Source organism: Varroa destructor, unplaced genomic scaffold (assembly GCF_002443255.2).
Source record: "Varroa destructor unplaced genomic scaffold, Vdes_3.0 BEIS01000005.1, whole genome shotgun sequence".
NCBI lineage: Eukaryota > Metazoa > Arthropoda > Arachnida > Mesostigmata > Varroidae > Varroa > Varroa destructor.
The window spans coordinates 28247047-28260177 of record NW_019211458.1 but is presented as its reverse complement, the minus strand read 5'-3'; the positions used below and the strand labels follow the sequence as shown (position 1 = coordinate 28260177).

Genomic DNA, 13131 nt, shown 5'->3' with positions numbered 1-13131 from the left:
ACTTGGAGTCAAACTATTTATATAGGCTCCGCGATCATTCATCAATATAATTTGATGCTTCGACTTTTTCAATTGAAATAAACACAGATGTAATACCCACGTGAACTTGTCCATTTGTTGTTGAACTGATCACAAGTGATGTAAGGTTAAGGAGCGCTTCAAGGTATCTAGTATGAATTTGAAATTGGGGCGCATCGTTCAACTGAAGCGTTAGGAACGAACAGATGTCCGCGGAACGACTCATTAACACTGTCATTGAGGAGCACATCACGTTGGCTTCCGTCAAAAATGAAAGAAGACTACACGAATCCTTTAAGAACCTGAAAAGAAACACCGTAGGACAGTGTCAGTGGAAATAATCTCAATAAAAACTACGATGGTACTAATTTATGATATTTAACGAAATTCTCATCCTATATGGCGCACAGCTGGTCACCATACGTGTCTATACTAGCAATAAACAACGAGCAACTGCTATATGCTTCACCTTTGCACCGTAAGTAGATTCTGCATAACCTCCTCCGCATCCACTTGGATATCCACCTGATTTTGAATAGCGTTGGCTATATTCGTCATGACGAGCAGGATCGAGCATAGTTTGTCCACAACACCGCTTTGACCATTCAGGATACTCTGTGAATTAGAAATGGATATAGGGCTAAGTCCCTGTTCAGGCAAAACTGTTATACATCCTTCCTGTAATTTACGACCTGAGAACTTTCCAATTCAAGGTAAGATAAAATAACACCCGAGGTAATTTTTGTGAGGCAGGGAGCCTTGCCACGTTATAAATTTCACGTTGGAGAGCAGAGAGCTGGATTCGTATCATTTAGAAGACATGAAAGAGTGAGCTTGAGAGGCATGAGAGAGTAAAAAGTGAGATGAAATTACATAGCAGCCCGAAGTGTTTGTGAACACAATGATACGCAACCCATACATACAGCAGTAAATGAAGCGATGTCCTCCTGGAACTGCTTGATCAGCGAGACTGAAAAGTCAGAGTCAACGGAAAAGTACGGCGCCATCGTAGTTAACGATGACGCCATAAACGATGCTAACTCTTGGCCAGCTGAACCATCAATATGCCAACCGATTAAAATATCCGACACGTCCTGCAATATAATAAACCAATAAACAGATGACACCAAAATCGGTAAAAATAGGAAAATTTCACTCATTTCTAAGATCCCTTATAGTATTATTATTAATAATCTCGTTTATTTTACAAATAAAAAAAAGCACGACAGCTAGCTTGAATCCGACAGAAGTAAAAGAAAGCCAAAAAAACATCGTTGCGAACTGGCTCTAATGTACATTACGATCTATAGTAAAATAAGGAGCCGTACAACGCACAATTACATCGAGGTATTTCATTATTTCTAGTAGAGGTTAATCATCTGTTTCAAAAAAAGGCAGATTCTATGATTTCTGATCAGTAGAAAACAATTAGTATCGTAGACTCAAGATACAATACTCTGAAATATCCCTTGAAGATCGACGAATCGTTAGCGTAATAGAGAAACCCTTCAATTAGGGGCTTCAAAACGACTGGATTGTCGGTGCTTTCGAGGATCTCGAACAATTTGGGGAGTAGAACTTCTGAACCCATTGAAAGAAGACGTTTCTTCCACAGATACTTCGAAATCTTCGTGATGGCATTCAAGATGGAAATCTTGCAAAGGTCGCCGGGCATGTCGACATTATTAGCAAGTACGCCAAGGTAGCCCTGCAATAAGACATACGTCATCAAAAAAATAGATTCCGTAAGTTCAGACGACCTTAACCTTTTAAAGGAGATCCGTTAGAGAGAAACGGCGCAACAGCCGCTTGGCCTATATCCTCTTATGAAATTACTCTACTGAAATAGGTCTAACTGGACCTAACATCGTTTTTTCTTTACTGTTTTTCATACATTCTTAATATTATTTCATTCTAAATTAAGAACACACGCAGACCTGGAGCTGTGACGATTCCTCATCTATGAGAATTTTCGCCACGTACGTCAAGATGTGCGTGACGTACGATCTTGACGTGTCATCCGATGGACAGTTGAGAAGGTACGATGACAGTTGGGTAGCCAAAGCCATTGCATGTTTCTGAAACAGTCTGCGGGTCGCCGGCTGACTGCTGCAGTTACTATGGATGAGTTCTATTTTCGAATCTGTCATCCGATCATATCGTCCCGAACCGCTACCAAGGCCTTGAAGATAAGTCTCCAGTTCTGCGAACCAAACGAATATAAAGAAATATTAAGAAATGTTTGTAAAGAAGACAGGCAGGTTCATTGGCATAACGCTTCATTATTTAAAACTTTCAAGTAATTTCCTAAAGGGAAGTAAAGAACGGCATTGCACATAATCACTGAAACGGTGCTTTTAATATTTCTCTTGTCTAAGCGACCCGCCCAGTGTCTCTCGACTTACTTTAATTTATGAAGCCGTTATGTATTCTTCAATTTAATTTTGAGAATCGAAATAAGAATACATTTTAGCCTATCATTTCCTAAGACGCAAAGAACATGCGATTCAAATCCTATTCTGATCCGGACGAGGTATGCGAATTAATCCAAATACTGTTAATCTAAAATCCAAATCCCTTGAACAGCTAGAGCAGTAAGTGACTAGAGAATCAAATAAATAAAATACAGACAAATTTACAGAAACATTCGACATTATTCTCCACGAGAAAATGACATTTCCAATTTTCTTGTATTCAACGCTGTGTTCCATGCACATGTAGAGTTCACTAATATTTTTCAATAATGAATGAAAACATTTACTGTGTAACCTGTAAAAATGGTTCTTCAAATGTAAACAAATTATCTATCAATAAAAGTGAAAGCTCTCTTGGTTCTCCTAAACAACGTTAGTAAAGCGCCCTGCTTACTCTATGGTGATGTTTAAATCAGTCATTAAAAATTGTGGAATCATTCTTGAATGTATCATGAAAGAGAAATTCGTACCTGAACTCTGCCTGGCTTCATAATCATTATCGTTGCGCTGTCTCCGAGACCCGCTCATCTTTACCTCAGTTCTTTAGCCTTAAACCATGTACACGTCTGACAACAAGTCAACAATAAAAATGACAACCACTCTATAACTACGAACAGTGTTCAGCACATACATACAAAATATTATAGACCGCTTGCGTTAACAGTCAGTCACACCACAATACACTCATCGTATTATTTCAACGGGTAGTCAGATTATTCGGAATATTTCGAACAGATAGACACGTTAATTCGCGGAACGTGGAAGCGTTGCAAAAAGGATTCCTTCCTGGAACGGCCACGCAAAGAGGCAGCTCGAAAGCCTAATATTCATTTTGCTGTGAAACATACACTGATTTAAATCGATAACTGGAAATTTTCATCGGATTTTATTTTGGTCTAAGAACGACTTGGAAAGAAAGACATCGTTCCGTGCTTTATCGGCTATGTTTTAAGCGGCGGCAAAGATAAAATGTTTAGTAAATGAAAACAGCATGTGTTCGTGAACAGCTATGCAAGTCAGCTTTTTGATATCTACTTTTTGTTCTTCCCCTAAATAACACCGTTACTTGTGCTGCGCGACACAAAAACAGGGAACAAGGTACGTAGTAACCTAGCCTCAAGATCCAGCAAAATTAATGCCTTTATACGTAACAAGTGGTGTAAATCTTACATGTCTTGATGTCAAACCTGGCAAGCCTGAACCTCGTTGAAGGGTTCAGTGATGAAAATTCTCGCTGTTTCGATTGTCTCACGTATTTATTGACATGTTACTTTAAAAAGTATAAATCAGGGTAATGCATAAAGCACGCATGATTCACTTAAAGGTAGCATGTGCTTCTTTTTTAGTTCGTCTTTGGTAGTATCCATGGTTAGGGTTCTTTAACAAAAAAGTCAATGAGAAATAAGTCTTTTTGTACCTAATGGCGTTGCAAACGTGTAAATTCTATTTATTATTATGCTGTTACTCGATATATTTGAGGCACAGTAAGGCGCGCGTTCATCAATTACCCCGACAGTGATTGATTTTCATAGTCACACATTCTTTTAAAAAATACGTTTATTTTTTGTAATAGCAAATATTTAGATAATGCTTTTAAATATAAGCAAGTGCATAAGGATAAACGCAATGAAAAGACACATGTAAACATAATTACGTCCGAGAACACTTGTATTTGCTCCGAATATCACACACATACATAATACTGTCATTTCCCTTTATCCAACCTATAATAAAGTTATTTAGTATTTTAACCCAATAAATCCATATTTTAACAGTTGTCCTCAATTGTTTTCAACGTTGATAAATAAGTTACCGCGAAAACCCAAAAACAATTATTTTCATTATAATATTGAACTTCCAGTTTGTGATGGATGAATTGCTTGCAGGCCTCTAAAGCAATCGAAGATGTTGCGCCGGTACGCTCGTGAACGGCGCGAATATCTGTACAATAAAACCGTCGACGACAAACGCAAAAGAATCGAAGCCAAAAAAGAAAAGCTACGCACAGCTGTCGAAGGGAACCGCCCGTTGCCAACTGAACTGCGCAATGAAGCGCTTAAGTTACACGAATCGCTGGAATGGGACCTAGCAACGGTACTTTAGTGTAACACCTATTTATCAATATTTGTTTTGACTAAAAATGTTCGCTACTTCTGTGCCACAACAAGTCCACTAGCAATATAGAAATACAAGCAATTATAGTGGAATTTACCAAATTATGGATTGCTGAATTATGTACTATAGACTTTCTGTTGGCGTTTTCGGAATTCACTTTGAACATTGTTTATCTTTAAAGAAAAGCTTAACGATCATGTTGTTTTATTTTTGTAATTTCAGCCATTCTCGCACAATGCAGAAGATGACGAATACCGCTGGGCTGGTGTCACGGACCCAAAGATTGTGATAACGACTACTCACGATCCCTCCGCTTCATTGAAACAATTTGCTAAAGAGCTCAAATTGATATTCCCAAACGCGCAAAAAATGAATCGAGGTATGTTATGTTCGATAAAAGCATAAACAGCCGCTCCGCAGTTTTAAACCTTAATTTCGAGCTACATTTATTACTAAAATTATTTAACAAAAATTGTACCTTAGGTTTGTCTTCTTCATTCATCGATCTTTTTAAAAGATCGATGAATCAAGGTTACAATAGGAGCATCCTGAAAGCATTGCGATCTGAACACTATTAATTACAGACCGATTAACAATTATTTATCATACGATATTGTCGTCTATATCCTGAAATTTGGAGGTAATTACGTTTAGGACAATCGTGTCAAATCTCAAATATTTTTTTATTACAGGAACGTATGACCTTAAGGAATTGGTTACAGCATGTCGCGCCAATGAAGTGACTGACTTTATCATCGTACAGGAGACTCGGGGAAGACCTGATGGCCTTGTTATCTGTCATTTACCTTATGGGCCTACTGCATATTTTACGATCTACAATGCAATAATGAGGTAATTCTATAATAGTTATTGTATAATCTGCGTTATCTGACAGTTCATAGATCACGCTAATCTGTCGGTCTCAAGCCCCAAATAATTTTCCTTAACCTCACGTGTAGCTATAAAAGGATTCGTTCGTTAGTAAAAAGCTGTTTTTAAGTGCCTTCATGATTAAATCGTTTCAGGCACGAAATTCCTGATATTGGCACAATATCCGAGGCGTATCCTCATCTTCTGTTCAACAACTTTACTACGAAACTCGGCAAGCGCGTGGAATCCATTCTAAAATACCTCTTTCCCGTTCCAAAGCAGGATTCGAAAAGAGTCATTACATTTGCTAACGTCGACGACTACATTCTATTTAGGTAAAATTAGAACAGATTTCGACATCACATAACACTTTCAGTTAATAATATTACAAAAAAAATTACCAGTGCGCAATCATTAGGTAGTCAGGCACAGCAAAAGCTTAACGAAGGTGGCAGGGATTTGGCTCAACTTAGTTCATTGGAATCGGAGGAGAGATACCATTCCATTCCTCCGACACACGTTCAGGTTACACGAATTGATTTAGTATACCCTCTCAGTCAGAAACGTAATATTGATCATCATTTTTCCAGGCATCACACGTATTCATCGATAAATGGGCAGGTGGAACTGCAAGAGGTCGGACCGCGTTTTGAGCTGAAACTATACGATATAAAGTTAGGATCTATCGATGAAGCAGCAGCTCTTGATTCCGAATGGAGTTTTAAGCCTTTCATGAATACTACGCGCAAGAGGCTTTTCCTTGGGGAACCGTCGGAGCTCGCCGACGGAAGATAATTTGAGAAGAGGCAGAGAAGAACTACGACCGCGAACTCTGTAATCTTATATATGACTTATAGTCTTATATATATAAAGTATTTTTCTGTAGGTTATTTCGCCACCAGTTCTTTTGCGGACAATTTGAGATGCAACAAGGCAGTGATTGTATGTATGGTCAGGTGATGTATATTTTTATTAAGGGAATGACACTACAAATATAGATCTAGTAATAATAAATTACCAAAATTTATTGAACTTCATATGTGTGGATTTTTTTCTGCTTTTTTCTTGTGTACCAAATGTATCATGCGTGTAGGTTTGTGACCATTCCGCTAATTAAAAAAATTACTAAATGCAGCCAAACCCTACTTTACACACCCATTTAATAATGAAGACTTGAATTATGAATGAAATTATGAATAAATAGTAATTTGTATTTCATAAATTAACGTCATCAAGGAGAAGTTTACACATTTGTCCTACATGTTACAAAATAGCTCGTTCATACAAGTAATCACTATTTTTGTAAATTTTTAATAATAAGGTTTGTGTGTGCCAACAGTTTCTAACAATCGCAATCAGTTGTAGCTTTCCTGCTCAGTCAAAAATTCCTGATATTTCTTTTCATGCGCTTGTTGGAGCTTTTTAAGCTTCTTCTGCAATCCTTTGCTAACTTCCTTGCCTTCGACGTCCAATACTGGTATGCCCGACTCATCAAAAACACTGTACTTGTCCATTTCCCTTTTAAACAAATCCTGAGGAGGCACTTTTCGTAGCAGCTCCTTCTCGGCCGCTACCATCTCTTGTTCTTTCTTTTTAGCTTCTTTTTCCAGTCTTTTTTTCTCTTCAATCTTTAGCTTTGCCTCTTTTTCACGCATCAGTGTTTCACGGTCACTCAGCTTAACAATGGTTCGTTGACCTTCGTGATCTTCGAGGCGGACACCAAGCTCAGGCAGCACTTCGTCTCGAAGGAGGTCACATATTTTGAGAATATCAGCCTGTTTCGTTTTACGCGCTTGGGTGCGAACTTCGGTACGAAAATTCGATAGCACAGTCAAAAATGGCGTGACGATTGCTTCAATACTGGTATTCCCTACGCCGCCAATGGCGGGGAATCCGATTTCGTCAGACGTTTCGATGGCACCGAACACGCGCAATATATGCGTAACATACACGGCGATATTCTTGAGGAGGACAGTGTTTAACGTCCGCTTGGCAGTATTCATCTCTCGTATATAAACGTTGACAGCAGATACTGACTCTCGAAGGGCGTCAAGGGCCGACCTGGTGTCAATGTTATCGCACAGGGCCGCATGAACTGAGGATCTGGTGTTTTGGAACATATCGTTTAATTTCATTTCTTCAGTATTCCACTTTCGCAGGGACTCCGTTGCAGACGCACCTGTTGTTCGCAGCGTATCCTTTACCGAAAGGAAGAACTCATTAAAAATCTTCTCGTACTGCATGGCAATCTCCATCGTGTTGTCACTGTAGTCTAAAGTATCCTTCCACTGATGCAATAGAAAGGCTAGCCGCAACTGACGTGCGGTGTTCTTCCGAAGAGCATCTTTGATCGTAATGAAATTCTTCAACGATTTGGACATCTTGCAGCCTGAGATGGTCAGATGTCCGGAATGTAGGAAATATCGTACCCAATTATCGTTATTAAAATAGGCCTCCGATTGTGCTATTTCATTATCATGGTGCGGGAACTTGAGGTCGTATCCGCCCGAGTGAATGTCGATACACTCGCCAAGCAATTCGGACGCCATGACGGAGCACTCGATATGCCAGCCAGGTCGGCCCCTGCCCCATGGTGAATCCCAGGCTGGCTCTCCGGGTTTCGAGGCTTTCCATAGTGCGAAATCCGAGTTGTTCCGCTTCCCACAGCCTTGGCTTAGGTCGCCCTCGCCCTCTTGAAGTGCTTTATCGTCTCCGAAGGCTTCAGGCACAAGTTTGGCATAAAAGTGGTTGTCACATTGATCGAACTTGATCGTGTCGAAGTAGACAGATCCTTGACTTTCGTAAGCTAAACCCTGAGTGATAATCTTTTCCACAAATTGAATGATTTCAGGTACGTACTCCGATACTCGAGTAACGACGTCAGAAGGTAATACATTTAACGCTTTCATATCGGAGAAATATTCCTCTTCCCAAAAGCGGGATAATTTGTTAAAGATGGAATGATCCGTAACTGATGATCCCTTCTGCGAATCCAACCAGTCTGACAAAGGGTCTTTAAGGGCTTCCCATAATCGTGCTTCATCTGTTGGGCAAGCCAGTGCCGCATCCGCCTGCTCGACAAGCCTAAGAAATGTAATAGCTAATATTTTAGTATTTGATTTTTCAATGATGATTTTTCAATCCTAGTCATGTATTAGGAATATATGAGTCAATTATTGGAAACGAATATAGCGTCAATGTACTAGTAAAAATAAGTAAAATTTAGAAATATTTTCTCATTCCGCTAACATTAACAAAAGTAGTGTAATTTTCAAAATTTATATATTTTGTCTAATTTTATAATTATTTGAAACGTGGCATATACGTTTTTTTACAAACTTTACGCAACACTTAAAGAGGAGCAAACAATTTGCGGTCAACACTATAAGCGACCTGCTTTGCTTAGTTAAGGACTGTCACTCAAATATCATTATAGTCTTCACTAAGAAAGTAAAACTATAAGAAATAGTTTCGACACGTGTGTCGGGACGCGAAACAGGAACAACTGCAATCGAATGCATGTATCGCGGGGCTCGTAACTCTTCGAACATTATCGTGTTAGAACACAATTGATCCGACAAGATGGATGGCACCACCGTCGCTCACTATACGGGAAAGGCTACACACAACTGCTACTGGGTCCAGTTCATTTTCTCGAATTGAGTATTATCTGTCTAATTTAGCACACTACATCGTACGCACCTTTCAAGCATGGCGCTTTTACCTTTATCTTCTTCCTTGGCTAGCTTTTCGCGGTATCGCTCCACGGCCTCTTTGCCATCTTTGACAAAATTCTTAGGATTAGACTGTCGATACTCCTCGAACAAATGGTTCTGCCGCGCTCGTTTAATAATTTTATCGTCGATATCAGTGATATTCATTACAAAAAATATATCGTAACCAAAGTAATATTGCAGAACCCGACGGAGAATATCAAACGAAATATATGAACGGGCGTGACCCATATGGGCGGCATCGTACACTGTCGGACCGCAGTTGTACCATGTGATGCGCTGGCCTTTTTGCGGGACAAAGGGTTCCTTCTGTCGTGTCAACGAATTGTACAGCTTCAAGCCGAGCGTAGTACCTGCCGGAAGCTTCCAGGAGGGCTGGCAACGCTTTCGTTTCTCTTCCATATTTACTTTACTTACAAGCAAATTAACTTTTGTTGTGATTTTTTTACCAACACCCAATCCACAAATAAATGATCACTGGGACAGAGCAACAAAAACTTTTCTAAGTAGCAGTTACTGGCGCCGGGTGCTACTTTTTAATCTGCTGAGTGGTGCCGCAACTAACGAGCCTCTAGCGGCACCAAAACAACACACGAAATGGCTGGTCGATGTTTGATGTTGATGTGTAAGCTGGCAAAACATCTTAACAATACGATGATGACGCACCAACTGGGCATAAACAACTGCTTAGAAAATGCAGGTTATAGGCAGACGGCTATCCGTACTAGCTGTGGGCGGTAAAAACAAGTACAATAAACATCCGCTCAGCAGACTATGTATTTGTGTTTTTAGAAAATTGGGGTTATTTATCAGTATTATAGATTACTCATTCGAAAAACGTACCTCGATAGTAGGTAACGCAAAGAATGCGATAATTTTGAAACTTAATCTTTGGAGAAAACACTTCATGAAATGAGGGTTTTTCTTAAATTTCACCAGCTACGCATGACTCATTAGTACCGAATTAAATTAAATAACATAAGATTATCCGGACAGTTTTGTATAGTTTAACCTTGCATCTTGACTAAGTATAGTGAATTGAAGGCACAAGGGCTATTGCTTAAAGAAAATTAGCTAAATAAGAAATGTAGAACCGCCGTTTTAAGCAGATACATCGAATCGCTTCAAGGTTTAGGTTACAAAATGTGAGGTCCGACTCGTTATTACTGACTAAGCAAGTATCTATAGCTACCAACGATAACAGACGTTGTGTCCCTACAAATGGCCACAAAAAAGCTTTGTCCAAAATTTCATACTTTCTATGACTTCGTTAGCTTTAATGGTACATCTTGAGTTTATATTGAGCTAATGGCTCTTAAACAGAATGCAAACTTACTTTTACAACTACCACAAGGAGACAGCCAAGTATAAATGTATATGTAGACGCTAGTTATCTACTGAATTCTGCACGCCTCTGTGCGTTTGAACAATGGCATCGAAAACTGCCCTACGGTAAGAAATCTTTTTCCCTTGACGACGTGTATGGTGAGCTGGTATTTATTTATTATATATATTTATAATATCTCAAGTTTACCCAATTTTTAATTGTCAAAATGGTAATTACCAACAGGTAAGTTAAATAAAAATATCGGATAATTTTATAGGTTTAAGTAGTGGTTCTATAAGTTATAGATGCCTTGTAGAAACCAATTTTCCAAGAGGTAGAAGACGTGAAATTAACAATATTTTAGGCCTTTGCAGTTTTGTAATTCTATATGAATTTAAAGACATGGAAACATGATAATTACTGTTTTACGGGGGAACTGTTATCAAGGAGGTTCATATTTATTTTTTGAATCACAGAGTAATGTGCACAACATAATAACAAAAATTTCGTAATATCCGATACAGAATGTTAATAATAATCTTTTCTTTTTTGATAACTCACGAATAGACATTAACTCGTATATTGCCCAAAAATGTATTACATGTAATTTCTTTTGAGTTTCAAACGGAACGAGAAAACCGCCTATTATTTTAGCGTCGTTTTCGTGATCTCCGTGAAAGTCCTTAAGTAACTGGTTTTGAGATTCAATCTATTTATTTACCATATTTTCGTCTACCCATAAAGCAGACGATCAAGTTGCGCGCTACACGGTAATTCAAATAAGTTGACTGCGGGTTACAAACGTAACGATAAGGTTGTGCTTTAAAAAAGTGTTCTGAGACGTATTCTAAACCGAGATAGAGTAGCTCAACGCATCGCCTACGCTATTTAGATGTGACACAACAAACGTGAAATCAAGAATTCAATCATAATTAGTGCTTTGCAAACCTCTTTAATGAAATAAGCATCTGGTGCTTGCATTGAAACCAAGTCGCAAAACCAATATTTTTAATTTAGATATAGCAGTGTTTGTGTAAACCGTTCGCTGGATTTCTGCCTAACAAGAATCGTACATATGGGTATCAAAAACAGACTGATGGAAAACCGGCTTCGAATGGTAAGAACTGCAAAAAGTTGCCCATTGTTTATCGAGTCGAACCTATCAGTGCTCGGTCAATAATGAAGGTTTCAAAGTATAATTAATATGTGAAGCGAATGTGAAAGTTTTCAGTAAACTTAGGGACGTTCTTATTAATGGCGGCGAATCCTCTAGCGATAAGGTCTAATGCTTCTGGAGACAATTACTGAGCGCCATGGCAACAAAAAAAGTATCAAATATATATAACCTTTAAATTCTGAGACTATCTTGCTTCATAAAGTTCTCAAATCACTAGGGTGCTGAATTAAATCTATATAGTTTTATCCAACAAACCTTTAAGGTACTAAATGAAAGCACAGCAAATTTGAATAGCATGACTCTCTCAGTGCCCCAGCAACATTAGTAAATATTGAATGGTAATAACTTTCTTTGGTTTGAACTCATTGCATTGTGTAGAGTCGCTCATTGATCGACGAAGCGACGAATCTTTTGACGATACTGCTCACTGCAGCTTATAGCGATAGGCCGGAAGCGGTTGCTGATATTTTGGAGGCTGAAAGGAGAAGGCTAGTAAGTTATGAACATAGTCAAAGTTACAAAAGTAGTAGCAATAACGAAAAATCTTAGATTTTATAACGCTACGAAAAAAAATAGGGCATATCTGTAGCAGAATAAAGCCTACGTTAGAGCGTAAAAAAGGATTCTACTACTAAACAGGATCCGAGATATAAGCATTTAGAATAATAGCTAATAGTACTTAGTGTCGGAAAAGGCTGGCTTCTATTTTAGTCGAGGAGTAACAATAACCGAATCAGTGATGAAGTAATGTTTATCTGATTATAACGGTATAAAAAATACGAGCAGCATTTAGAGCAGGATAACAGTTGTAAGATAGTAGTAGAGTAATACTTTTGTAAGAAAAATAAAGATATGAATGAATTATAGAAACTTCTTGCGGTTTCCCTAAATTGTATTTCAGCCTTTGATGTGTGCAAGTTAATTTTTATAATATAGTTTTACCTGCTTTGTTATTATATTTCTATCGTCTGCAGTTTTTTGCATGGTTTTCTATTATAAAATATTTTAACATGCTCCCGTAAATCGCAATTTCTTCAACAGAACGAGGAGGTGACAAGGCTCCAGGATAGCGTATCGACTATGACGGTGGCAATACGGAGTTACCCCGATGACCTAGCGTCAATTAAGAAGATTCACGAAACCGCAAATGACTTATATGCAAAACGCGGAAATCAGTGATCTGTGTAATCAATTGAAAGCAATGTCGGAAACGCGTAGTATAACTATTTCTGTCTAAATATCTTGTAAACACTAATGTTTTGTGTTGCGTATCTGAAGCATAAATGAGAAGACTTCAAATTCTCAGGATTATTTTTTTCTTTATTGTATAGCTACCGAGAACATAATTCATCAATAATAGGTTAAAATAAATGAACGATGATCAAAACTATACCATCTATTATACATCAGCAACAC

General features: G+C 38.3%; 3 protein-coding genes and 1 long non-coding RNA gene across 5 annotated transcripts in view; 2 read left to right on the top strand and 2 right to left on the bottom strand.

Moving 5' to 3' along the window:
* The window catches only part of nonC (serine/threonine-protein kinase Smg1), a 31681-nt gene extending 28506 nt beyond the window's left edge, over positions 1 to 3175 (bottom strand). For both annotated transcript variants that reach the window (XR_015329398.1, XM_022806667.2), the window contains exons 1-6: positions 2963 to 3175; positions 1956 to 2221; positions 1475 to 1726; positions 942 to 1112; positions 488 to 633; positions 101 to 320 (exon numbers count right to left, since the gene is read on the bottom strand). Coding sequence is in view for 1 of the 2 variants with exons in the window: in XM_022806667.2 (XP_022662402.1) it covers positions 101 to 320; positions 488 to 633; positions 942 to 1112; positions 1475 to 1726; positions 1956 to 2221; positions 2963 to 3020 (1113 nt within the window). In the remaining variant the exon portion in view is untranslated. The remainder of the gene's footprint in view (positions 1 to 100; positions 321 to 487; positions 634 to 941; positions 1113 to 1474; positions 1727 to 1955; positions 2222 to 2962) is intronic.
* A 123-nt stretch (positions 3176 to 3298) lies between these two features.
* LOC111251361 (U3 small nucleolar ribonucleoprotein IMP4) lies at positions 3299 to 6514 on the top strand. The gene is made up of 6 exons (XM_022807867.2): positions 3299 to 3590; positions 4379 to 4586; positions 4830 to 4986; positions 5300 to 5459; positions 5633 to 5812; positions 6068 to 6514. Exons 2-6 carry the CDS (start codon positions 4398 to 4400, stop codon positions 6270 to 6272), a joined length of 891 nt encoding a protein of 296 aa, XP_022663602.1. The 5' UTR covers positions 3299 to 3590; positions 4379 to 4397; the 3' UTR covers positions 6273 to 6514.
* Positions 6471 to 9889, bottom strand: CysRS (cysteine--tRNA ligase, cytoplasmic). Its single transcript, XM_022807858.2, has 2 exons — positions 9180 to 9889; positions 6471 to 8561 (listed from the first exon to the last, which is right to left on the bottom strand). Exons 1-2 carry the CDS (start codon positions 9611 to 9613, stop codon positions 6833 to 6835), a joined length of 2163 nt encoding a protein of 720 aa, XP_022663593.1. The 5' UTR covers positions 9614 to 9889; the 3' UTR covers positions 6471 to 6832.
* Positions 9890 to 11047: 1158 nt separating this feature from the next.
* LOC111251364 (uncharacterized) lies at positions 11048 to 13105 on the top strand. The gene is made up of 3 exons (XR_002673722.2): positions 11048 to 11655; positions 12094 to 12207; positions 12757 to 13105. It is a non-coding gene; the product is annotated as an uncharacterized LOC111251364 (long non-coding RNA).
* The last annotated feature ends 26 nt before the right edge of the window (positions 13106 to 13131 follow it).

Bases quoted from the DNA above. Each gene is read 5' to 3' on its own strand.
- CysRS (XM_022807858.2), bottom strand. From the start codon at position 9,613: ATGGAAGAGAAACGAAAGCGTTGCCAGCCCTCCTGGAAGCTTCCGGCA. The intron at 8,562-9,179 runs GTGCGTACGATG...TACATTTCTTAG, and splicing joins AAAAGCGCCATGCTTGAAAG to GCTTGTCGAGCAGGCGGATG.
- LOC111251361 (XM_022807867.2), top strand. From the start codon at position 4,398: ATGTTGCGCCGGTACGCTCGTGAACGGCGCGAATATCTGTACAATAAA. The intron at 4,587-4,829 runs GTACTTTAGTGT...TTGTAATTTCAG, and splicing joins TGGAATGGGACCTAGCAACG to CCATTCTCGCACAATGCAGA. The intron at 4,987-5,299 runs GTATGTTATGTT...TTTTTATTACAG, and splicing joins CGCGCAAAAAATGAATCGAG to GAACGTATGACCTTAAGGAA.